Raw genomic sequence first — 26,368 nt, forward strand, 5'->3', positions numbered from 1 at the left:
TTTCAAAGCTTGCAATCAGCTCATAATAAATCAATTGAATAGGTATTTTTCAATAAATCAAGTCACAGTCACCATTTTCCCTGTTAAACATTTATTACCACTGTGATCACAGTTTATGAGACTCCCACTCAGCCACATTTACCCCCGAAATTCGCCACCACTCATCAACTCATCAAGTCAATTTGCTTGCCAGCCCTCGTGTCGTATACTTAATTTTTGGATGTTTGCGCCTGCGACTCTCGTAAACCAAATCGAATTGTAAATACTCGAGCATAAAGCCGAAACACATGGAGAAACAGCGACAGGGGAAAAATATAAGTCGACTCAAAATAAAACTAACGCTCAAAATAACGAAAACGAAACGTTACAAGACCAAGCCTTAAGCCACTTGACTGACTTGGCTTGAAGTCTCGATTGCATTGAGATTGGGGATTGTAGAGGTTTTTTTTTAACGATATATATATATATATATTTATATGTGCTTTTGTTGGTAGCTACGTGGGCAGCAGCTGCTGATTGTCTTTTTGACTTTGGCGCCACAAAAGCAGCTGAAATAAATCAGAAAATCATAAATGCTTAATGGCAAATACATATAATAACAATAATAATAATGAATCACATGACTGACAGTTGCCGATATGCAATAGAATCGTTTTCTGGGTCAACTACTTAGGTCTCCCTCTCTGGTTTTTTTTTGGTTTTGGATTTTGCCTAGGGCGCATCGCCAAGAATTTTAATGGTTCCGAGCCACTCTCCGAATGTTCCCAAGACTCCAAGACTCCGGCTCAAAGTGGAGTCATTCATTCACTCACTCACCCAGTCAGCCAGTCAGTCATTCAGTCAGTCGATCGTCGTGCAGTTTCATTTCAGTTCGCCTGAGTTTTTTCGGGTTTTTTCTGCCCAATTGCCGTAATTATTTTGTCTCTCTAACACGAATTTAAATCAGCAACTGTCCCACGGGGCCCTTTACTTTGCCTTCGCTGCCTTTTGGCCCATTTTATTCCTAGAGAAACCTTTCTGGCCCAAAACCCATAATTATCGGCCACAGCTGTGTGCCCATGTGAAATTGCTCTGGATGAGCAGCTCCGGCAGCACCATAAATCAATGGCCAGGGCCAAAATCCGGGATGGAGTTGGAGTTGCAGATAGAGATGGAGATGGAGATGAAGACCAAGTGGGATCTGAAGCGGAGATCTTAACTGGTGCAGTGGGTCACAGCTGGATCCGCTGGAGTGGGATTCTTAATGATCCCGTGCCACGGGCGAAATCAAACTTCCGTCCGAATGCGCGGCGCGTGTTAAATAAATCACTTGATGAATTGTGCTAAGTGCCCGACATGCTGCCTGCAGGAAAAGCAAAACAAATTGCCTGGGAAACTGCTGGGGAAAGGTGACCGCGAGCACCTGGGCGTATGCGTAATATTTGTAAAACCATTAAAATTATATCAATAGAGCGGAAGCCCGCCAGCGAAGCTTTGGGTAAACCTAGCGGGTTAATAGTCACATTACTCAAGAAAAATGCCACAAACGTTTGATTGTTTGGACAACTCGGTTTCCGTTTAGTTTAATTGTTTTTCCCATTCCTCAAAAAGAGATTATAGTACAGGGGGACACTCTTTTAAAAAATATACGAAATTTATCTTTCTTTTAGTTAATGATAATAGTTTTATGGGATTTCAACTAGGTCTTAAAATTATTGACAATATGATAAATGGCTTGCGCTTTCCAAATATGAAATATATAATATATTATTTTTTCTTTGAGATATGTAGACCAAATCGGGTTTAATAATTTGTTTATTTTATTAAGTTTTTCTGTAACTATACCATGCATAAAAAGTAAAGTAAAGTTTGAGTAATCAAATATTAGATATCTAAACAATATTATCTATACAATGGTTTTTGTATAACCACAATTTATTGAAAGAATCATTGTTAATTATGTAAATATCTTTATGCAAATTTAATTAATAAAAGCTACACTGTATTGCATTAGTCAGACCGCTTTGGCTTGGATCCAGTAGACTTTGTTTGGAAGTAACGCTGGCTATCACCGAAACGCTTGACTCATGCCTCGCAAGAAGGTCAGTTAGTCAGACTGTCAGACGCTCTGCGTCGCGTGATAAGAGACAGCAACAAGGGGGCCAGAGTGGGAGAGAGAGACGGCAAAAGCGCCAGAAAAAGAGACAGCGACAGATTGACAGCCGCCCACATGTCTCGCAAAAGATGCGGAATTCGCAGCGAGAATGCAGACAACTGGAGATTTTCGTGTCTCCGATCAGCTTGGCTTTTATTTTGGCCACAATGATTTCGTGAGGAAAATTTGTAAATTTTTCTGCCACAGCTATTTTGATTTGCGTTTTCCATTGTCGCTGGCTTTTAATGGCCAACACGAATTTGACTCTTTCCAGCGGAGAGTCGGCCAAAGAAAAGAAATTGCAATCAAAATGCGAGCAAACGTGTCAGTTGCCAACGTGGCCAAGCTTCAGCTTCAGCTTCAGTTTCGTATTCGGATTCAGATTCAGCATCAGCATCAGCTTTAGCTTCAAATTCAGACTTAGCTTCAACCTCTCGGCTTCAGTTTCAACTTCAACTTCAGCTTGGATCGTGCTGCGATTTGGATTTGAATTTGGCAATTGGCGAGAGCACGAACGAGTCGGGGAAGCCCGCGGGCCTCGAGCATTAGAATTGAATTGCAAAGAGCCCGAAATCCCGAGTCCTGCCTGCTGAACTCCCCCCAACTCGGCTTGCGTGCTATATTGGCCATTTATCGTCAAATTAAACGCATATCGCTGTCAATCTGCGCCCAAATTGGACACAGTCACAAAACGGCAGTGCGAGCCAGGCCAAAAGTGGTCGCACATTGGGTTGAATAATGGCAAATGCAAAAAAACCCAAAACAAAGGATTGCTGATTAAAGATAACCTAATGTATTTCATATAAAAAAGTGCTACAGGCGAGTATAAGTTAAATAGTTAATGATAACTCTTTAAGACTCGAGATACTTAGAAGCAATTTGTATCCTTTGTATAAGATTAACTTTATTAAATCAAGATTAGAATACCTTTAGTTGAATATTAGGATTTGTTAGGTAATAACCCAAGCAAACAAAAATTAATATAAAATGCATGGCCTAAACAAATTTAAATATAGTGGTCTACATTCTTCTTCCCAAAACGACTCCTTTGGAACCACTGTACAATGGCCGACAGCATGAATACTTATTTCGCTCGTTTCCACCGCCGCAGATTGCGTAGCTCTTGGCTTTATAAAATCAAAGTGGCAGCGAGCTCGGGAGGTCCCGACGAGACTCACACTTTCGGGGAAAGTTGGGGAAAAGCGGGGAAAGGCGAGGACGGCGATGACGCCTGGCACTTCGATTTCGACTCCTTTCGCCAGCTGTCAAGTGATCGGACGTCTGGCCAACTGGACAACTGGAGAACTGGCCAACTGGCGGTGAATCCCTTTAAGTGGGCCACCGATGAAAGTGAATCTGCGGTTCATTAGTAATAATTTTTGGCAGCTAGCGGTGGGTGAGTCTCATTAGTGGGAATGAGTTTATGCAATGCAGTGAAATGGATTTACTGGGGATCAGGATCCGAGGCATCCTTGACCTCAATGGCCGCTTGTTGTGGCGTTAATATTATTGGCGAAACTGGCCAAACGGCCGAGAACTGGTAATGGTCATGGCATGGCAACTGGTCAGATCCGCTGGCATCCACTCGTCTGGTCCACTGGCATCCACTGGTATCGTTTCGTATCGTATCCACTGGTCTGGTATGCCGACTTGGCCCGGCTTGGCATGCGGCTAGATTTATGGCCAGTGATAAGTTTCAGGCGTGCAGCAAATAAGAACGAACATGACCAACCGAGGAACGCAACTCAACCTCAACGGGCCCGGCCAAAAAGGAGACTGCGACAAGAACAAATAAATTGCCCAGGCACACGGAGAAAATTCCGTCTTTATTGGATAATTTTATGATTTTTGCCGTGTATAACCCCAACTGATCTATACATATAAAACATATACATATAATTTCAAGCAAAAAGGCTGAAAATTAAAAACAAATGAATTTCAGTGCTTTCTTAACCAGTTTATATTATGCGTAAGGATGAAATTCTTTTAAATTTATATGTTAGAAACCAAACTAAATAACGTAAATAATTATGTTAAGATTCCATTTAATATTATAAATTCCTATGAAGTCAATTAATGTAGCATTGTAGCATCAGGTTCTTAGAATAAAATCCTCATATTTGTAAACCTCCCAACTTTCCTTGAACTATTTTTATTTGCAGTGCAGCAACCCCAACTGGTTCTCGAGATGCGGGAGAATGCCAGCTCCAGAAGGTCAGAAGAACACGTACAAATATCGCAATTTATATATGCATATATCCAGTTCGGCTTTGTTCAGTTTAGTTCGGCCAGCGGAGCGCAACCAAAAACTGTGTGGATGGAGTCATTTTCAGCAGCAGACAGCAAGTTGGTTCCCATTTTGCGCTTCTTGGTCTCACTTTCACACATATGCCAATGGAAAATATTTGCCATAATTAGCCCTGCTGCGAGACCCTTAATTAGCCAAGCCCCACTGGACTGGCCAGGCGAAGTCAGGCCAACGAAAACCGACGAAAAAATCGCAGAAAAAGTGGTGACTCTTTTTCAGATCCAATTAGAAAGCCGAAAATCTTTCACTCGGTCACTTTCTGTTTTTCCAGCGTTGAGGATACGATCCTCCAGCTGGCTGCCGGATGACAACACAGAAAATCGAAATGGCAAATCATGTTTACTTTGGCCAAATTGCAACTGGATCGAAAGGGCAGCTGTCGCTCGAGTTGCGCCTCTTGAGGCTTCTAAGTTGGCATTAAATTACGGAGAGTTTCAGTTCGATGGCAAGAATTTCAATGGTCTCCAGCCGCAAACTTCAGATGGCAACAATGTTTGCGGCCACTTTTGGCCAAAACGGCGAGCAGACGAATGAATCTCCGGTAATGGGAACGAGTCTCTCGCCTCTCGTCTCTCCGCTTCTTGCTGTTGACCTCAAAATTTTCGTGGCTCGAATGTCGCTTTGTCTGCCGTTGCTGGAGGAGAAACAAAAGTGAAATTTGTTGCTCGTGTGGGTTCAAGAACTAGCCGAAAAGCAGCCAGTGGCAACTCCAGCGGAAAATGAAATCGAAGTTGGCTAGGAGAGCAGAGCAGAGCCAACGGCACCTGGCCAAATGCATTTTCACTTGGCCTGTTAATTAATTAAGGCAGTGCTCGCTCATAAAGAAATCTTCATGGCCCATGGCCAGAAGAAGTGCATACAATGAGCCGAGCATTTCCAGGTCCGGAACAATGGATTCCGCAGCCGAGCGACATAGGTGAAATTTTCCTCAACATTTTTCCGGGGGGCAGAATGCCGGATAAAGATGAAGGAGGGTGCACCTGTCGCAAGAGCACCGCAATTATTTGTTATAATTTTTTTCTTTTTCTCCTGAAAAAATGCAAACTATCGGCAGTACAAGTACAAGGGAAGGAAGAAGCTTGAGCTGGCGGTTCGAGTTCAAAGACAAGCCAAAACAATTTAGCTGGAATCTGGCTAGAATTTAGCGCTGTCAGGCGGCATTGTTGCTGCTTTTTGTTGATGTTGCTGCTGCCAATGTTGCTGTTGCTGATGTTGCTGCTGTTGCTGTTGCTGCTGTTGCTGTTGATGTTGCTGCCGGACTGTTGGCATTAATTAATTGCAGAGCTGAAGCCTCCTATGTGGCGTGTGGTGTGTGAGAAACAAGTCGAGAGTTGGGGCTGGCGGACTTAGAGAACTAATGAGCGTTAAGAGCCGAGCTCAACTGAACTGAGCTGAGCTGAGCTTGAAGCGTTCGACAGGCATTTGAAATGAAAATGAAATAGAAGACAGGCCGAGGAAATGCCAGCGAGCATCGATGGTGGGATACTCTCGGCGTAATTATAATAGAATGGGTAAAGAAAACCAGATCTTTTTTATATGAAAATCAAATAAACCATATTCATTAACCCTAAGATTTGAAGCTACACAAATACCCAAGCAGAATCGATTTCCTTTTTCATACAAGAAAATATGTTTCCTGACTATAAACATTTTTGGATAGAAAACTAAGAATATCTTTTACAAACCTTTAACAATTTAAAGGAATGAAGACTTGTAGCACTTAATAAAAATACTCAAACAATAAAAATTATGTACACCCGAGGGCGTCAAATATTTTCAATGAGTGGACTTGGGTTCTGCGCTAAATTCCTAAATTATGTTACATATTTCTTGGAACTCTTAGGTACTCGAAGCTTATGGGTAATCCCAAACTAAAAGACCCCTCTTACCGCCCAGAGTGTTAACCATTGAGGCGGAGACCAGACCGCTTTGCCTCCCCTAATTGCGCAACTCGATGGGCTAGTTCGGCTTTCCGAGATCTCTTTTGGCAAAATAGGCGATCATTTCCGCAGCTAAAAGGAAAGCTCTGCGCGGAAATGAAGCGACGATTAAGGTGCCCCACTGGCTTCAACTTGATCAGCTCACGCTTCAGTTTTAGCCCCAACAAACACTTGAACTTTACCAACATACAAATACATAAAAAAGATTCCAGTGCAGCGTCAAGTGATTTGGCTGATTCGACAGAAAAAAGAAGTAATACAAAAAAAAACCCAAGTGAGGCAAAAAAAAATAAAGAAAAAAATCTTTACATCTATAACCAAAATATATTTCTTTAGAAATCTGCGCATTCATCTAAAGCAAAGAAGAGGCTGAAGAATGGTCAGCGACGACCTTCGTCAAGCCCATTGGCCACTGCCTACCAGTCATAGCCATTACCTTCTACCATCTACCCATCTACCCATTGCCCATTGCCCATTACCCACTTGGGCCATTACAGTTTGTTTTGTCAGAGATTCCGGCACTAACGCTGGGGCGTGGCCACAATTAATTCGATTGCAGCTATAAATAGCCCCAAAGAGATTGCAACGCCCAGCGGCGCGAGATAGGTGCGTGGAATGTGGCCTAATCGATGCAAAAATATCTGAGCCAGACCCCGAAACTAGTTCTAAGCTGGGAGGGATCGACGGGGCGTGGTGGTGCGACCACCATCAATGGATGGAGTACGAGTACGAGATCGCGTATGAGGACTGGAGTTAGAAGCCAGCTGAAGTATGAGTCTTGTCTAATAACTGGAACTAAAGCGTGCGCCTCGCCAGTAATTAGCGTTTGTGGAAGACTCCACAATGTATGGAAAAAATTAAAAAAAATAAAACGTTACAAATGCCCGAGAATAAAGCGGTTCAATAACCTTCCCGCCATCGATCCGCGAATCGATCCATCTATCGATCGCCGCTCGGCCATTCTCTTTCGACTTCTAAGCCAGGCCCAAAGGCTATGGAAAATACATATCTCTGGCTATTTTGCAAAAGCAAAAAAAAAGGGGGAAGGCGCAGAGATGATAACAATCGGCATATGAAGATGGGGCCACAATTAAGAATGGAGATGATTAATCAAAAGCCCCCTGCAGACGGTGCTTTCGGTGATAAGGTCAATGCTGTTCCAATTCTCAGCCACATTTCTCCAACTTCGCCCAGCTATCATCAACACGATCAGCTGCACTGGGAAAAATTAGTGGAAATAGTAAAAGAATTTAATATTTAATGAAGAATGAATGTAAGGCTGATTTTAAAGATCATATAATATTAAGAACTTTTGAAAGTATTAAATATATTTTAATGGAAGTCATTTGGAAGCAGTGTGTCATCGCAATATGTTGTGTACCATTTCCCTATTGGTATTCAGTACCTGCAATTTTTATCTGTGTACCATCATCATCTTCGAGCTATGTTCTTAGCATTCTGGTCTATTCTGTTCATAACCTCTTTTCCTCTTACTGCTCATTTCTCTTCTCTGTTTTCTCGACGCTTTGTGCCACGCTCGGAGGCAACATTTAATTGATCGGATTCACTTTGATTGATCGGATCGTCGCTGTTGATAATGGTACCGTTAATTTGGTAAATTATTTTGCATTTTAGACGCAAACCAATCCATTTTCCAATGTGTGGCATTCACTGCCACACAGTGGATCATCGAATGGCGGCCGGTGGGATTACACAGCGGCCCTGGCTCCAAATAATTCAGTTAAGGTTAATGGGTGACGGGGCAAATCAAACAGAATCAAACACACACATGTCTGTGTGTCTAATGGGAGAATGGGATCATTGGGGGCAAGTAAAAGAGAGAATTCCAAAACATTCTGGGAATTTGGCAGCCACAAAATAATCATTAAAAGTAATTATTCTATTATGTGAAGCACCACAAGATACTCGCATTTAAAAGGGGTATAACTGGCTTTCTTAGCAACTCAAATATAATAAAAATAAACTATAAATATCTTTAAGAATTTCATGGACCATTAAAACTCCACTGAAAATTGGATTTCCATTTTCTACTTAACAAGTATTTGTATTAGTTTAATGACTTCATGACTACGCTTCGTGAGATATATGGAAAAGCGAATAAACCTCTTTATTTTTAGAACCGCGCCTTGAGCCAAATTTCTACAGCTTCCTTATCAAACCCCACACTTTATCTCATAAGCAGAAAAAGCACCAAAACAACAAGCACTCATTCATTCAATTGGCACCGAGAAACCAACTTCACACGCAAGTCGACATTCCTACGGCTTCATTCATGGCCAGTTGTCCAATTAATAACTGGCATCCTGCGCAGGAGAAAGATGGGGAGTGGTCGGTCGGTCGGTTGATCGATCAACGGATTCCCCCACATGATCCCAAAAATAAACAAAGCTCTCCAAGTGGTAAATGTACCGTTTTCGGGTGACTGAGTGACACAGAGTGGATATTGTGGATGCTGCCACGGCATATATATGTTATATAGAGTATCGAAAACGAAACTTCCCGGGTTGGGCAATGCAAATGGAGGTCAGACCCATAATTCAATTAGGAACCTGCAGTGGTCCGAATATCGAAAATCGAATTCCCAGACCCCCAAGACCCACTGTGCGTGGGCTTTTCGGCTCTGATTCGTTGCGTTTCATTTGTTTGTTTTTTCTTCAGCCTTCACTTTTGTTTCATTTGCTGGCCGAGAGGCGAGAGCCGGGTCTTTGGAGCTGTGAGTCAGCCCCGTGCGATTGGAATTCTGCGCGCTTTTGAGGATTTATTAACAAGAATAATAAAACAAGAGGCACACAAGTCAGACGGTCGAAGAAAAGAAAACCGAAACCGGTTGTCACAGAAAAAAAATGAGACTTACCTGTACTGAGCCGGCGACCGATGCGGAACTGAAGCTGGCGTTGCTGTTGCTGTTGCTATTGATGTTGCTGTTGCTGCTGATGTTGCTGCTGCTTATGTTGCTGCTGCTGATGTTGCCATTGCTGCTGCGACTGGTAGCCCCATTACTATCCTTCAGCAGGAGCTTGGACACCACCGAAATCTTATTGTTGTTCTCCGGCTCCATTTTGGCCAAGTTTTTCTGCCCGGCCACCTTGGGATCACTCAGATCCGAGCCGTTTCCGTTCTCCTTGTGATTTCGCATTTTCATTTAGTTTTTGTTTCGGTTATTTTCACGATCGCTTGTTGTGATTAGAGCTGCCGGATTTTCATTTCAATCTCATCTTTCGGCCACCTCTGAGAAGGGTCAGACAGATAAGGCTTATGAAATTGATGGTAACAAAAAGTGATTCGAATTGAATAGTCTTAAACTGATTTTATGGTTGTGTATATGTGTACTTCAAAAGTTCTCTACAAATGTTTGTTATTTTTTCGATTGGAAGTTTATATCTTAAAAGTTTTTATATGTTTTCTCTCAAATTGTAAAGTACCGAGGCCTTTTGCATTATGACCAGGAATTATCTTTGAGTTTTTCTCCCCCTTCTTTTTTGCTGATGTGATTTTGCGATTAGACCTGCCCGATTTTCATTTCAATCTCATTTTTCGGCCACCTTTTGACAAGACAAGACAAGAGTTATGATGTAAGCGAAAAATACACGAAATTATATGTGTTAAATTATTTTAATTTGGTCTGGCGACATTTTTTGTGGTGACTGTTGGTTGTGGCTGCTTTGCACTTTTATTTCTGTTATCGGGTCCGGTCCGCAACTCGCATCTTTGGAATGCAGTGCAGCCAAACCAGTAAGACGAATCCACATAGACGCCGACCGAAAGAGATGGGTATATGGCGACGGAAAGAGACAGATAGACAGAGGTAGGGAGGAAAATTGAATCGATTTCTGTTGACTGCGTCCGTAAATATTTGTTGAGTTATTTGGGTTTTTGTGTAATAAGTTGAGCGTATTATGTGTGTGGTAAAAATACGAAAAAAAAAGAAGAAATAAATATAAAAAAGTGAACCAGGTTTACATAACATTGACCCACGAGACGCGAGACGAGACGAATATACAGTGAGGCGACAACGCTGAGGGGTCTAAGCCAATAAACAAGTTTTTGTTGTGCATTTTCAAATGCGATTTGGCGACTGCATTTCGTTTCGTTTCGGTTGGACAGCATATAGCAAACGGCCCACGCAGTTGGCTCTTTCAAATGTCATCGTTTTCTGTATGGTTTCCATGCAAATTGATGTCCATTAAAGCCGCAGTTGCAGCTGCCACTTCTGGCCCGTAAACTTCGAGTGTTTAATGCATAATTATGAGCCGCTTCAGCCGCGTCCCAAAGAACTGGAACTGGAATTGGAACTGCAGAGGCTTCGGCGTCGGCCTCATCGACTTGTGCTCCTACTTCGACTGGCAGGCCAGGCTCCTAGGCGAAAACTGGATTCTGCCAGGCTGTTGACAAACCCAGACACAAAACCAAGTCGAAAGTACACTGGCCGAAAGATAATCCTTTCCATACTAGGAATGTAATTCTTGAGGTTTCGATTCAGTTAGTCATTCTACCACATGACACAGCATTTAAAAAGTGAAATCCTAAGTCTGGTGCATGATAAAGCATTTCAAAAGTGAAATTCTTAACTCTAGAATCTTATCTTGACTCAGCAATGAAACATTTTATATATATCAACCATGATAAACAAGCTTGAAAGTTTATGTTTTAGACTTGTTTAAGTATGTTCTCCCAATTGAAAATTTCCTAAAGAAACGCGCTAATTTCTCCAACATTTTTATCATTGATTGAGTGTTATTTCAAAAATAAAAAAAGTTAACTCTTAAAAATATTCTTAAGCGATTTATAAGCCTCCTCAATAAATTTAAAAGGTATACATATAGAACAGGTTTGTTTTACATAATTTGTTTTTTCCTGATTGTGATGTTTCTTGAAACTACGACAAACTACCTTTTATTAAACTAATTTTTGTTCCGTTTTCTCTCTGTGTAAGAGCAGAAGACCTAGGCCCTGGCAAGAAGCCCCCAAAGAAGAAGCCTGTTTTCGGGATGGGGGCAAAGTACGTGGTAGATAAATCTGCTTGCTGCAGCTTCAGGAGTGCAATGACATTGCTCCATGCACTTTCATGCCCCCTAGACTCCAGACTTTCGACTTGGAAAGCTTTCCAGCTAATCACCAATTTGTTAATTATGGCCTTGGGTAGAATTCAACTTCTCCACTTCTCGAAAGTTATTTCCGATTTGTCGACAACTCTGTGATTGCTGTTGAAATGGCTTTTCGGTTTTCTGCAGCGAAATTAGACACTTTTGCTGGCCATAAAAATTCCACATCAAAATGCAGAATGACAAAAAAAACATAAAGTAAATGCGGAAAACATGCAAAATCGGAGTGGCGCCATCGAAATGAGCACACACTCCCCAGACCCGATTGCAATCCCAATACCAAGTGCTAGTCGGTTCCCAGTTCCAATTCCAGTTAGCAGCTCCCAGTTCGAGTCCCCAGAACGGGTTTTTATTGCCCAGCCAATCGATGGCGAGGTCACAAATGGCTAAAAACCCAGCCAAAGCGAAACACATTGATCTCTATTAACAATAATGTTCGGTAGATCCAGGAAGATATGTATGCTCAACGAAAACAGCATATTAAATACGGTTTCAACATCTTCCTATTGACTGCTGATATCTTAATCTCCGCAACGAGAATCTCTTGAAAAGGACAATAAATCACTGAGATATTGTTATGCCAACCTTCGGTTCTTTTCTTGAACTGTGACCCCTGTTTCCACTTCAGCAAACTGTTTAATTCCATAGCCAAGTGTTTGCCTATCAGCTTAAAAGTATCTGCCAAATATTACCCGCGGCGTAGGTGGTCGTATTCCAAAAAAAAAGAGTGTTCCGAGATTGAGATGCCCGGATACCTGATAGCCGCATGCAAAAAGGGGCCCAAAGGTCGTCGTAAATCGGAGTCTTACTCTGCAGTGTAGTGTCAGCTACTAACAAGCGTAACAAAGCAGCAACAAAGATGAATGGAAATTGTTACCTGCCCGGTTATGTGTTATGATTATGTACCTGGGCGGAGGTGTTGGCAAGGCTGCCGTTGGTTTCGTGGTTTTGGCAGGCACACACTTGGAAAAATCCACTGGAATGCAACCAATATGTTCCATTTTACCACCTCAATTTGTTAATTTGACAAACAAATAATAGGAAAGGTATTTCCAAAGTCTAGAATTCAAATGCCAGGAATAAATCCTAAATACATATTAGTATTCATAGGTAATGACTTAGAAAAACCTTTATGTTACTTGGGCCAATAACTCTATTTAAGAAAGTTATTAGGTTTTATGTTAGGTAAAAAATCTCATTACAAATGCCAGAGAAATACATTAGTACAAGCAGGGTTATAACTCATATTTCTTATGATGTACATGATTTTTCCCTGTGCACTCTCAACATTGCCGACTCATTATAATTTTGTCAATTCTCACACAACTACCTGCTGCAGAAATATTCACACAAAGGTGAAGAGCGCGCGGCATTTACACTAAGCCTTAAGTTAAAGAATGAATGAATGGGGCAGGGGGACGGGGACGGGGGAAGGAAGCAGACGCATAAATTTACAATTAAATGTAATTCGTTCGCTGGATTTCCGCAAAAAAGGGCCTGGCAACATTGGCAATTGCAACCTGCAGCAAGTTCAACGCTTTCTTTAGTGCTCCGCCGCGCTTGGCTTGCAACAAATAACACAAAAAGATGGAAAACGAATGGAAAAAAAATATTCCCAAGCCGCGCTTCTTGGTAGTTGCAAATGAAAACACCCACACACCGAGAAACCCTCGCGAAAAACCTCATGCAGAGTGAAAGAGCCAGCAGGAACCACGAAGAAAGAGAAAGACAGCGCAGATTTGAAACTCATTCTTTGAGCTCTCCTGCGGCATTTGTTTATGATCCTGTCAACTACCTAAGCAGATCCTGCGATCCCGACAATTGTTCCACCTTACTTCCGTCGGATCACGGATCTCGAATCCCAGAGGCTGCATCCCTGATCCCAGATCACAATCTCACAGCAGGATGCTACTTCTCTTGTTTATCCGGGGAAGTTGTAATTGGTTTGGTAAATTGCGAAGGTCGTTGGCTTCGGAAACAAGGTCGCACTGTTCGCTTATCATTTCCACAGCTGAGATGCTGGCCCAAGGTGGAAAGTATCTGCTATGTGGAGGCAGATACAGATACAGATAAATACAGGTGGTATGGGGCACAAATATTTGCTCAGCGAATTCCTCGCACTCTATGCATTGCAAATATAAATTGCAAAAACTTGGAAACCCCGGAAAAAGAAAAAGGGGTTTTTACATTTAAAAATAAAATTACTTTAACGCTATAACTGCTAGAATTTTCCTAACTCATAATTATAATTAAGTTTTTTATATAGCTGGAAGTATAGAAACTATAACACCTCGTCTGCAATGCACCAAAGACTGCATTGCAGTAGCTCTGTAAAAAAACCATTCCCAAATAGTTTTATAAGTAAATACACTTTATGAACATGGGTAATAATTTAAGAAAATAATCTCTTAAAAATATTTATTACCGCAAAACTGCTCGATGGCTTATGAAATTCCAGCAAAACATGCCTGCAATCTTAGAAAGTTTGATCGCTTCTTAAACAACTGTATTTGCATTTACCTTTGGCAAATCTTTTCCTACTTTGCTTCCCGTTCTATCTCAAATAATGATGAAATGGCAATTTCTTGGGAAGTTATTTTTCAGGCTTGTTGAATTCTTCTGGTGGTGTTCTCCCCTATATCATTGCCAGTATTTATTTACTTAGCTGGGCTTTTGCGAGACAAGAGTCAGGCAAGAGGAACTCAATTTTTATGCGCAATTTGGGAAAACACTTTGCATGTTGTTTCCCAAAAATTTCGGCTTATTATGTGAGGAATTTACAGCACCGCCGAATGAGGGATCTCAGATTTGAACCCGAATTCTCGGCGGGTGATGTTTCATTGGGTTTCTGTTTCGGTTACAGTTCCACTGATGTTTGCACTACTTAGTTGTGACAGATAAGATTATAATTAGTCTTAGCCTGCCAAGCCGGCAACAATGCCCGATAAGATAAAACTCTCCATGGAGAGAGGGAACAGGAAAAAAAGAAACGCAAACGGGTTGCCAATGAAGTTGACAACTTGAAAAGGCTGGGAATGAAAAGCAGATAGAAAAGCCAGTCGTCAAATATGGCAAGGTCGCCTCGCAGCGCATTCCACGGATGTTTGCCTTCCTAATTAAATAGATCATCGGCAAGCCAATTGGCGCTCGACAACACATCTTGATAATTTAATCAATCTTTCAACGGCAGGCACATACATAAAAGACCGAGAGACAAAACAAATTTTACGCATTTCGAAATGAGTTCAAAACACCCAAAAGCCAAATGTTCGTCACTGAATGCCGCCGAGTGTATTGAACTCAGTTTGCTCCACCTCCACCTTTACCACCATTTCCACCTACCTACCTTCCTGCCTACACGGAGAAAAAACTATATATGTTTACTATTAGCTCTTCAGTTTCTACAAATGTATTACTTGTGTATTAAAAAATCGAAAGGTGAATTACCTTGCCTGATTTTAATGTCATTGGTTCTCTTTTTTTGGTTTTAAAGGAGTTCAGATTACCTATACTTTCATTTGAAAGGACGTCCAATCATACCAACTTTCTTCCTGTGTAGCAAACCCCCAACCCTCCCACAAATCGCTGGCAAGTTGAGCAAACAAGTTTGCTTTGAAATTCTTGAGTAGTATTTGATGTTGATGCTATGCGATCCCCCCATCCCGCCTCCTTCCGCCGCGACAGTTGATAAGTCGTCACATGGAAACGACATGGAAACCCTACGCCTGCTCCCAGTTCCTTCCCCTCGGGACCCGCCCATTAACGCCCACTTTCCCTGAATTGCAGTGCAGAACTGTCACCTGGCCGGGGGGATTTGAATTATTCTTTCTGCCTCTCCTGCTCTTTATCATCCGTTATCGCTGCCAGAATCAGACTCGGAATTCTTTAGCACTCGAGAATTTGTTTTCTGCTAGCTTTGTTGTCTATGCAAATTTTTCCACTCTCTTGGGGACTTTGGTTCACTTATTGTTTAGGCCAAAGCAGGCCAATCTTTGCATTTAATTTACTATGAATTTCTTTGTATTATAAAAGTAGATCGATTAATCAGTAAGCAGTAATAACTGAGGAAATTATTAACATTTAATGTATTGAAGCTTTTATTTAACATGAATGTTTCTTAAGGAAAGTTAAGTACTTCTTAAATCTAATTCCAATTCAAAGAAAATTATTATGAGTAAAGATACAAAAAATTAACAAATCATTAATTAGAAACTAAAAATTATATGTCATATTGTTTCTGTATCATGAACATTTTCTTCGCTAGTTTTTTTTCTATATAACTAACCTAATTGTTTCCATTTCCCTTTGGTTGACTCTACCTGCCTTATCAGCTTTTCAATTGCATTAGTGTTTTTTAACCTTCTTTGTTCCGAGTTCTAACACTCCTTTATCAAGTCTAGAACAAAACACCCCCAGCTTCAAGTTCTCTCAATCTTTTTCGGTGCATTAGCTTATGTAACTTCTTCGAAGGTCTCACGAACCACAATTCCAAGCGCAGTTCAAAGATACATTTGGATTTCGAATTAAGTTTCTCACCGCAAATGTTTTTTAGCGAGTCGAAAATAATCCAAAACACGTACTGCCCGACATCTATTTTTCTGGGGGCGGTTAGGGGGATTTTTCTGAGCCAGGTTTAATGGTTAAAGGTGTAGAAATGGAAACGAGATCGGAACGGTTTCGTCTTTGAGACTGACCCATGCTAAATTTGCAGCTGCTCTTGAGCTCCACCTTGTCCATATCCCTGTCTCTCTCTGTCGCTCTTTCTTTCCGACTCTTTCTTCGACTCCCCACATGCCGAAGAAAATGAGGAAGCAGAAGAAGGGGCAGAAGTTTTGAAGCGCGGAAAATGGCAAGCGCCAAAAACTGGTTGGAAAAATCGCTAATGTTGGGGGGAAAACTTGTTGGAGCAGCCACGAAAAAAAATGAGAAGACGCAAAGAATACGATGAAGATAAAGAAGAGGGAGAATTTGAAACTTCTTGCCACCCGCCTAAAAGGCAAAAGCAGGCACAACACTCAACCTTTTTTGATTATTATAACTATTTTCTAGGCGGAAAAATTTTTTAAACCTCGAAGGTTGATCTTTGTACACGGTTTTGTTTTTTGTTTATGTTTGCTGAATTTTGTAATTTTTCAGGCGCATTTTTACACGACACCTTTTGTTTTTGTCACTTTTTTAATGCCGTTTCGTGCTTTTGGCCACTAATTGTTGTTGTTTATTCGGTTTTTTGTGACTTCTCTCTCTGTTGCTTATTTTTTACTCGAGCTTGAAGCTGATTAAACTTATTCACAGCATTTTCATTGAGTAGAAACTGCATTTAATTTTTTCGTGCATTTTTGGTTGCTTAATTTTTTTGTTAACTCACAAGCTAGCACACACACACGCGGCACACAGGTACACGAATACACGGACACGAGCCCCGAATCGCGGGGCATGCAACGCTCTGAATTTCCTAGGGTTTTCCGCTTTTCCTCACGAACTACACGCTGCGAGAGCCAAAAGAAGACTGAAACTCGCGATCAGTCAAAGCAAAGCTCGTGTGCCACTGCCACATGCCTCTCCAATCGCACTTGTGCTCTTTCTCCCTCAATCTATCTCTCTCTCTCACTGGGATTGCGAAAATGTCTCTTTACATATAGTCGATAATAACATCGTCAATACTAATAGATACCCTTTAATACCTATTAAATTCTTATATTTATATTTTTTAAGGGTTTTGCAGAACTTTGGTTAAAAAACCCAATTACTAAAAGATGTTTATCATATGCTTATTTGATCATTAAATGTTTTGCTTCATCACCTCATGGCAAAATAACATTAAATGATCTAAGCACTAGTCGTCACTCAACCAAACATTAATAATTCGGCTTTTTGGAAACCCCAAAGTTATGAACTTTTAACTAGCTTATTTTAATTAAAAATTGATTGTCTTATAACTTATTTTAATATTCTTTTTTACTTTCTTTTAATATTTGTTACATACTTCGCCAGCAGTCTAGTACGCCTTTATTCACCTCGATTGGGCCACGTTAACAGCCAGCTGGAAATCAGTCCACCAGAGAGGCGAAGAAAGAGATCGTCTTGAAACACTACTAAGCTGTTGTTGTTGCTGCATTACCTGTCGTTTGCCAATGTGTGTGTTGGAGAGAGCGAGAGAGTACCCAAGACCCAGTGGTAAATTTAGTGCTAAATAATGGGGGTTAGAGCCTCTTATCAAGCAAAGCCAAAGCAAACAGGTATATTTGTATTTCGTATTGAAAGTCACTTATCTCAGTGCGAGAGTCGGCTCTCTTTTCGGTCAGAACCTGTTGCCGTTGTCCAGTTCTGTGCGGTGGAAGTGTAAGCGGGGGGAGGGGAGGACGGGCTGCGGACAGCGGGACTGGAAGGCCCGAAGAGAGAGCCAAAGAAGCGAACCAAGAACCTGTTGCGGCAAAATGGCCTGCAACTTAGCCAAAAACCAAAAAAAAACTAAAATAAAAACTGAACCCGAAAAAGAAAACAAAGGGAATAAGAAGATCGTGTGGCAAGACGGCTAGCCAAAAGAGCCAGCGAATGAGGAAAGTAAGGGAAAACGGCTGATAAGCAAGGCCGTTGGGTCCAGTCCACCAGAGATCCGGGCATCTTCAGAATTGAGGACTCGGACTCCGATTCCGAATCTGATTCTGATTCACTCAAAGTTGATTTATGTTCTGTTTGCACTTTTCATTTTCAGCGCAAGTTGGTTTTAATTAAGTGTGTGTGCTCTCAGGAGAACCAGAAGAGGAAGCGGTGACCCAAGACCACCAACGAAGTCGGGGTTCTGAACTTGAACTCCTTACCAAAAAAAAATCTTTAAACAATACGCTGTATTTCTTTGAAAACTGCACGTTTTCGTCGGCTGCCAACAGGAATATTTATTGCTTTTCCTAATTCGTGTATCTCTCAAATAGAGTGTTTTAAAATAAATATCGTTTTAATTACTGACTCTTTAAGTCTTTTTTTAAATTTGCCAACAAATCTTATGGAACTATCTTTGGTTATCCGCTATAAATAGTAATAGTACAACATCGAAAGCACACAGATTTCGAATATTTCGGTAAGGTTTAAAGAAAAGGTTCTCAGAAAAATGTACAAAGAACCATTTAAAAAGAATTTGCTGATAATGTATACTTTTTTAGAAGATCCCCCTCAACCCTATAATTATTGGCTTGGGATCTGGTATTTTTAGAAAATATTTTTACTACATTATAAAAAACAACAAATATATAAATTATAGGTTAAATACAGATAAACCGCAATAATAAACGCGTTAATGGTTCAAGTTGTGGCAAAAAATTGAAAAGAAATAAAAGGTTATCAAGTTACACAAATTTAATAAAGTATTTGCTAAGACCAAAAAATTCATATCTTTAGACCAGAATAATCCATAAAATCAAGGAAGTACAAATGTCCATAAAATTGTATTAGGAAGTAACAACTAGAATTGTTTTGGGTTGCGTGTGCTTTCGGAAAAGAATCTAATTAAATTTGAACTTGAACCCTTTGGCCCGAATCAAATTAGGTTTCGATCATTTTATCGGGCATGACCAAACCGTTAAATCGAAAGCTCTCGCATATCGCACGCAAACCAGGTGTTAATGAGGCATTTTGTTTCTGCTTTGGCTAATTTATTGTTTACGGCCGTGCTAAGAGAGTGGCGCAGATTTAACGGTACAAGCGAAAGGTTGGCCCAAACATGCAAATATCAGTTTGCAAGAATCCCGGGCCCAGAACAAAAGCCCAATCAATGGCTATAGTTTAACAACGGTGTTTATTTCCAGACAGATCATAGATCTTCAGCTTTTGTGTCTATTTCCGATTGGTTCATTGAACGATATTAGACGATCTGTTTTGGGATCTGACCCATCTGCAATGGCATGGTACACCACCATCCCATCTCCCATGCCGTATTCCCAATCTGAGGTTCGCACCTCCAGTCGTCATTCCCAATTAATCATCGCTTTGGCTTGTTGATCCAATCGCGTTTGCTTTGCAAAAGACACAACAGAGTTACAAAAAGTGGGAAAGTGGGAAGGAGAGGCAGCGAAAACACGTTTATGGAGGGGGTGTACACGGAAAAAAGTTGCGGTTTGACATTAAATATTAGTAAAGTAGATAAAACGATGAGTAATGGACGCCCTCCCTTTACGATAATAAAAAGTTTATGCGTTTTATATAAATTTGACATAGTACTTTTGTCTTTATTTAAATGATGTTAATTGAATTGTCTTTAAAAAACCAACAACATTACAGAACTTCAAATTAATATATTTACCTAATTTTATTTTAGTAACAATTAGTTAGTAAAAATTTATATTATTAAATTTAATTACTAAAAGTGGTTCAAAACCCAAATTGTGTTGTGCGAGATAGTTTTTAGAGCCATACAAGTTCAGATTTCTTACAGTGCATTCAAAGGGAAGCTTGGAATGTGCCGCGACTATCAATCAATCTGCTCTTGCCCCTTGCCGGCCTCTACCAAATTCGGTCTATTGTCCGGCGACTGTTACCAAATCCGTAGACCGGCTTGACTTTCCATAGGAAAAGCCCCAAAAATCACCCGAAGGTTATCGGTTATCCGGACTCCGGACTCCGATTCCGTCGCCAGGTCTCTCCTATCTGTTTAAGCATTCAGGTGTGCGGAACGTGTGGAACACTCCCTCATCGGACGGAGACCCAGATCTCGATATAGCGATATCGCACTGGAGACCCATTTAACGTGGGAAACGGCAACAACAACAACATTAACATTAACAACAACAACATCAACCTCCAAACACCAGGGCCCTTTTGCGAAAAAATGAAAAACACAAAATGTTCAACTAGGAGCGGGCCCCAAATGCGAGTTGCATTTCAATTTCAGTGAGACGATGACGACGTCATCAGCTTTTCTGCTCCATATGGCAGCAAATTTGCATTCAGCCATATGTGGTTTTTTTCTGGCCGAAACGAATGCGGGGGGAGGGTTAAGAGGGAAAGGGACGGCGTATTTTTAATGTCAAGCAACTGGCCGGCATGCCAAAGGTATTATGACATACATTTCAATTCAATTTTTAGATAAAGATGCGGCTGCAGTTCGTTTTTCTTTCGCTCTTTCAATGTGTATATTTTTGAAAAAATGCAACAAAGACGGACAGTGGATAGTGGACAGCGGACGGTGGACGATATTTGTGTGGCCGGGCCACTGAAGTTCCGCCATTGGCGATGATGTAAACATCGAAAACAGATACAGTCTCCCGACCCATTTGTATCTTTTTGAGTACAGTAAAAGATAGATAAATGGGGTACCGGCAGACAGCTGATTGAAATACAATTTTGAAAAGTGAATCTGTAAATAAATATATAAAAATATACTATTTGCATGATTCTTTAAAGATTAGCCCTTGAGCATTCATAACAAAACTAGATCTTAACTTTATTTTTAAGCTTTAATGAATATATAAAAATACACAAATGACACAAAACCATCACTTGAGACAAACATTGGCATAACTTCTTATCTAGGTCAGAACTTAATTGGCAGTTATTACGTATTTAATATTTTTAGACAATACTTATATTTTTCAAAGCTTTAAATGCCCTAATAACATATGCATATATGCAATTTATGAATCTCGAAAAAGTACTTATTATTGGTAACATTTAAAAGGATATTAAGAAAATCTGAAAATGTTGGGACATAAAAAATAAATTATCAGTTAGTATTAGCTATGGAATAGCAGTTGTAAACATTTTATAGCGTCGTTTTGAAAATCTACAAATATTAGGAAACCAATAAAATACATGATCTGTAAGTATGGTAAAGCAATTGTGAACATTTTATGGCGTCGTTTAGACCAATATTTTGCTTTTGGCCAATGACAACTGTGGCGATGTGCCTGAGGAGCTTGTGCCGAGATCTTCAGATGGGATCGAACCAGCGGCCGTCCTATAACCTGGCGGCATTTGCTGCGGGCCATGCTTCGGATTGTCAGCTAGTCAGTTGGCCAGTCAGTCAGTCAGTTGGCCAGTCTTTCAGGCAACCAGTCAGTCAGCCAGTTCGTCTAATTGGATTTGCGCGCTTGTGCGTAACTATAAATCACACACGAACACTGGCAAAGACGGAGTCGTGGAGCAGGGACAACCGGTTTGATTGCCAAGTCACCCGCTCATAGCCAACTGCAGAGATCCCATCGGGCTTTTTGCCTCCTCAACTATTTGTAAAGTGACCAAAACGGTAACAACAAAAACCACAAAACGCTCTTGTCGTTGTTGTTCCAGTTCTTGTTTCCCCATAAACAATATAAAGAATATAATTATGCTGCTGCATAAAACCCAAACGTATCAGCTTACGCAACCTGGAGAATGTGGAAGAGGGGCTTGTAAAATTTACATGGCACAAGGCCCCTTTTGCCGGTCGTGTGAAAATTATTAATGGAGCCACTGTCTCCGACAAGTTCATGTGTCATGTGTGGAAAGTGTTGGGTATTACTACTGCCTTCCCGGAAAAACTCCATTTCTTGGGCGGGTTTTTAGTTTTGATTTATCGGCCCACCGCCCAAGCTGTAAGCGGATGTTGTAACAACGCGCAATTGCAAATCTAAATGGCCAAGTTCTAGGTAAAAGTTGTAGAAAACTATGGAACTTAAGAGTCAAAAGATTAACTCAACCCAAGCCCAAAAAACATGCCATTTGCTGGTGGTCTTCCATCAAGCCCCACATGTGACTTGAACTTACGCTGAACTTGTAGCTTCCTTCGGCTACTTGAGTTTCACAAGGAAGGACGTCTGTCGCGGGTATTAAGTTACATCAAAAGGCAAAAAAAATCATTTAAAACGAAAGCCAACACCGACATATGGTGCAACCGGTTTTAAAAGTGGCGCCAAGCCACCGAATTTTAATTATCTGGCAGCCCTGTCCCACAGATGTTCGCTATAAAACTCATATTCTGGCAGCACCATCCAATCAATAGTTGCTATAAATGCCATTCAACTATAAACATCGATACTCCTTACTATATTGAATATCGCCGGGGACAATTTAAAATTTTCTTAACTTTCATATTATGATGTTCAACAAAAAAGATTTAATTGTAAAATTTAAAACATATCATAAAAATGAAGCATAATAACCAACATTATGTCTTCGTTAGATAAGACATCATTAAATTATCAATAAAACAAAGAACATTTATAAATTAACCGTCTCTTCATCGACGGTGCCCTGCCAAACATCGATTCCTCCTCCACTGATGACAACCCTAGTTTACAGTTAGCCGAATACTTTATTTCGAAGCGTGGCGGCGCTTTTTGCGCATAAAAATAACAAACTATTTGTGAAATTTCAAGAAAACATAACTTATTTTTAGTATGGATGATCACGGAGTGTTGAGCCTAGTGAAGAAGGTGGTGCACTCGCTGGTGGTCTCCTCACCCGGAAGAATGACGATCGAAAAGCTAATGCGCGATTACCGAAGCGAAGAGGGCTGCACTTTGCCACACCACAAATTGGGATTCAATGACGCCGAATCCTTCCTCCGCTCGATTCCGGATACAGTAAAGGTATTTATATATGTACCTCCATAATCGAAATAAACACTACATTTAATAATACCATTTACCAGGTGATTGGCCACGGACCCGTGGCCAGTGTAACTGCGGTGACCACCGCCAAATCGGCGCATATTCAGCAACTTGTGCAGTGCCAAAGGAAGCCCAGCAACAGGTCCAGAAATCGACCCAATCACAAACCCAAGTATTGCTATGCATCCGAGCGTTCCAATTTGATCTTCATAAACGAAAGTATCCGGAAAACGAATGCTAGAAAAATGCAGAATAGAACATATCAGCGGCCCAAGGATCTCAACATACCCGTTTCATATCCCAACTATACTCGACTGATGTATCCCGTTCACACTCCGGTTGTCTACAACAATATTAACGCCATGATCTGCGCCGCACAGCAGCAGGTGCTTTTTAATTACTACCAGCTGCAGTATTATCATTATCTTCTATCGCTGATTTATCCATATCCTTGTTCGCAGAACACCCCAAATCCGCAACCGAAGTACTCTTCAAATCCCCAACAGCAAACGCTACCAAAGATTATTCCAAAACTTAAGGAGGTGAAACTAACCAATCCTGAGCCATTGGAAGTTCAAGGACAAGCGAAGAAGAGTTTTCAACCACAGGACATTTTAAGACCGACTCCTGAGCTTAAACAAGCAAGTTTGACTCAGAAGCTGGAGAAGGAAACCAAGGAGATGAAGGAAGCTTTCGAAAATCTTTCGGTAGATGTTGATTCCTCCGGTTACCATGACTACGAGGAATACGAAATATTTGAGTCTGACGAGGAGCAATTTGCAAAAGATCCTTTCGGCTCTAGAGAAAGAGTACATGCTCCTCAAACTGCCGTTGTAATTGGAGATTCATCGGAAAAAGATGTGGCAGTGGCGCTCGAACTGGAGCCAGTCACCCAGCCTCAGCCTGATCTCTTATCCAAGCCAACTATTCAGGAGGATATTGCCAAGCCCCTGGAACTCCAAGAGCCCTTCCTTAATTATGAGTCCTCCGATGATGGCGACGAAGAAAATGCCGTTCCAGGATATGCTGTGGTAGGATCAACCATAACTAATTTTAGGCACATTAAATTAAGAGTTCAATTATGTTTAGGACGATCGAGTTCTAGGTGTGGATTATCCCAAAGATTCTGTTCGATGTGATTTCAAGCTTCCTGTTCGCGATATTACTGATGTTGTTCAGTTGGAGCAGCGCATGGAGGTGCAGTTGGTGAAGGTGGACAATCCGCACAGCTTCACCTTTTGGGTATACAACGAAGAGTTTAATGACTACAGGGCTTTATCCTGCAATATGCAGTAAGCTAACGATTTTATATAAAAAATGTAATATCGTTATTTAATTTACATTTTTAATTTTTCCCTACAGAATGTTTTACGAAGGTCTTGATTCGGATAAATACACTATGCCGCTTTGCTTAATCACCACAGGTCATCTCTGCGTGGTGCGCTCCAACATTTCGAGTGTGTGGGAAAGAGCCCAAGTGTTAGGGCACCGACCGAATAATATCAAGAAGACCATCGAGGTGGAGCTGATCGACACCGGCGTCATAATGTGTGTGAGCCACAAAGAAGTCAAGTTTCTGATGAAAGAGTTTGCCATCCTACCGGCGCAGTGTTTGGTCGGTCGATTGGCCTTTATAACTCAGTGGAAGAGTCCGGCTTGGTGCGCAGAAGCCGTTAACTTCTTCTATAGGATGGTTTCCTATCGCAGACTTTACGCCAAGGTCGAAGCTATCAACGTGAGTCAATAATCATAATAAGCAAGCAAGGCTCAATAAACCTTTTTCTTTTTCAGAACAACACTGCTTATTTGGTGTTGGTCGATCCGGACAGCAAAGCACCCAATATTAACTTGAACAAGTCCCTTATCGACTCCGGTTTGGTGCGCCGCTGCATCTCAGCTTAGATTCAAATTAATATAATTTTTCATACATCACCAGTTTTTCGTTTCTAGTGTTATATATTATTATTAACTATTACTATCTATTATTGCTAAACTCCAACGTATCGGCATGGGAAGCCAAATTGATTTTTTTATGTTTTCAATTAGGATTTAAATAAAACTCGTTTTCGTATTATTTTAAGGCAAACGCTGTCCTTCTGCTTTCTTTTTATTAGTTTACGTGTAATAAAATACTAAGTTACATAAATCCTTCAACAAGTCGCTGTCCTTCGCCTGATTTATGCTCGAAAGTAAAACAAACAAGGACTCAAAGACGAACCACTTGCAAAAGAGATATCGCTCGCAACTAAATATGGTAACTTGAACGGAAATTCTGAATCTGAATGGAAAATCATGATCTTGCTCGGCGGCAGCCCCGCAATAAATACTTGAAATGTAACTGAGGCGCTTTAACAATTCCCTATAAAAGACAACATTGTCTATGTTTTGTATATATATGTTGTGTATATAGTTGGTTTCTTGTCTGTTCTTTTTTTGTTATTTTTTGGTGACCGCTGAAACGACGGCACCCTGAGGTTGGTTTTTAATATATTTTTTCCATTTTGTTTTTTTTTTTTTGAGGCTTCTCTACTACGTTGTGTGTCGAGTGGTGTTTTGTTTGTTAGTGAGTGAAAAACTAATAGTTCAACTACTAATGCGCATTCGTTAAATTTGCTTAAATACTTTTCTTTTTGTTTTGTTTCTTGGGTTGTTTTCTTGTTTTGTATATTGCTGAGTTATGTTTTCCCTTTTTTGCAATGCGTATTTAAATATGCTATATAATCGCAATAATACATAATTGTTTGTTTGTTTGTTGGTTGCTCGAGTACATAATAGCTACGTTTAGCTATGTTTTGGTATGCTGTAACGCTTCGCTTCGTTTATATCATAAGTTGATGCATGTCTGTCTGACTGACTGTAACCTGTCGCCTGATGCCTGATGCCCGATGCCCGCTGCCTGATACCTGTCACCCTTTCACCTGTTCACCTGGTCAGCTACAGGTGTGCTCGCGTGTGTGTGGTTGTGTGTTCTTGTAGTAGGTCCATAGGACTAACGCCTATGTAGCAATTCAAAAGTCTATTCACTTCGTTATCGTTACAATATCGTGGGCATAAAACTTATATGTAGATTTACTTTATATGTCAGTATTTGGTGTGTAGTGTGTGTGGGTGTGTGGGGTGGCAAATCTTCTATGGCTGTGGGTTGTGATTTTCTGATCTGTCTGCTGGCTGCTGAGTTCTCTCTATCGTATAATTTATCTCTGTATGTACTCGTTTTCTCTTTTTTTTGTTAATTTTTTTCGATTCTTATATTAAAGTCATCACAGTTAGCGGAGCTGAAATTA

At 40.7% G+C, this 26,368-nt stretch overlaps 2 protein-coding genes across 4 annotated transcripts in view; one reads left to right on the top strand and one right to left on the bottom strand.

The window, feature by feature from the left end:
- Nucleotides 1-16,999, bottom strand: part of LOC108045056 (protein Shroom) — a 46,638-nt gene extending 29,639 nt beyond the window's left edge. The window contains exons 1-2 of one of the 2 annotated variants that reach the window (XM_017124230.2): nucleotides 16,871-16,999; nucleotides 9,258-9,631 (exon numbers count right to left, since the gene is read on the bottom strand). In XM_017124230.2, the coding sequence (XP_016979719.1) occupies nucleotides 9,258-9,545 (288 nt within the window). In that variant the 5' untranslated portion in view covers nucleotides 9,546-9,631; nucleotides 16,871-16,999. Of the gene's footprint in view, nucleotides 1-9,257; nucleotides 9,632-16,525; nucleotides 16,837-16,870 lie in introns of those variants that run through there. The other variant, XM_017124229.2, reaches the window with a different exon arrangement.
- A 5,769-nt stretch (nucleotides 17,000-22,768) lies between these two features.
- Nucleotides 22,769-25,170, top strand: LOC108045066. 2 transcript variants are annotated; one of them, XM_017124249.1, is made up of 6 exons: nucleotides 22,769-23,063; nucleotides 23,126-23,470; nucleotides 23,546-24,115; nucleotides 24,174-24,376; nucleotides 24,447-24,819; nucleotides 24,876-25,170. In XM_017124249.1, the coding sequence occupies exons 1-6, from the start codon at nucleotides 22,872-22,874 to the stop codon at nucleotides 24,984-24,986; spliced, it is 1,794 nt and encodes a 597-aa protein (XP_016979738.1). In that variant the 5' UTR covers nucleotides 22,769-22,871; the 3' UTR covers nucleotides 24,987-25,170. The 2 variants fall into 2 exon arrangements, with proteins under 2 accessions (XP_016979738.1, XP_016979737.1); XM_017124248.1 differs by having other exon boundaries at nucleotides 23,126-24,115.
- Nucleotides 25,171-26,368: the final 1,198 nt, after the last annotated feature.

This window comes from Drosophila rhopaloa, unplaced genomic scaffold (genome assembly GCF_018152115.1).
Source record: "Drosophila rhopaloa isolate 14029-0021.01 unplaced genomic scaffold, ASM1815211v1 contig_115, whole genome shotgun sequence".
NCBI lineage: Eukaryota > Metazoa > Arthropoda > Insecta > Diptera > Drosophilidae > Drosophila > Drosophila rhopaloa.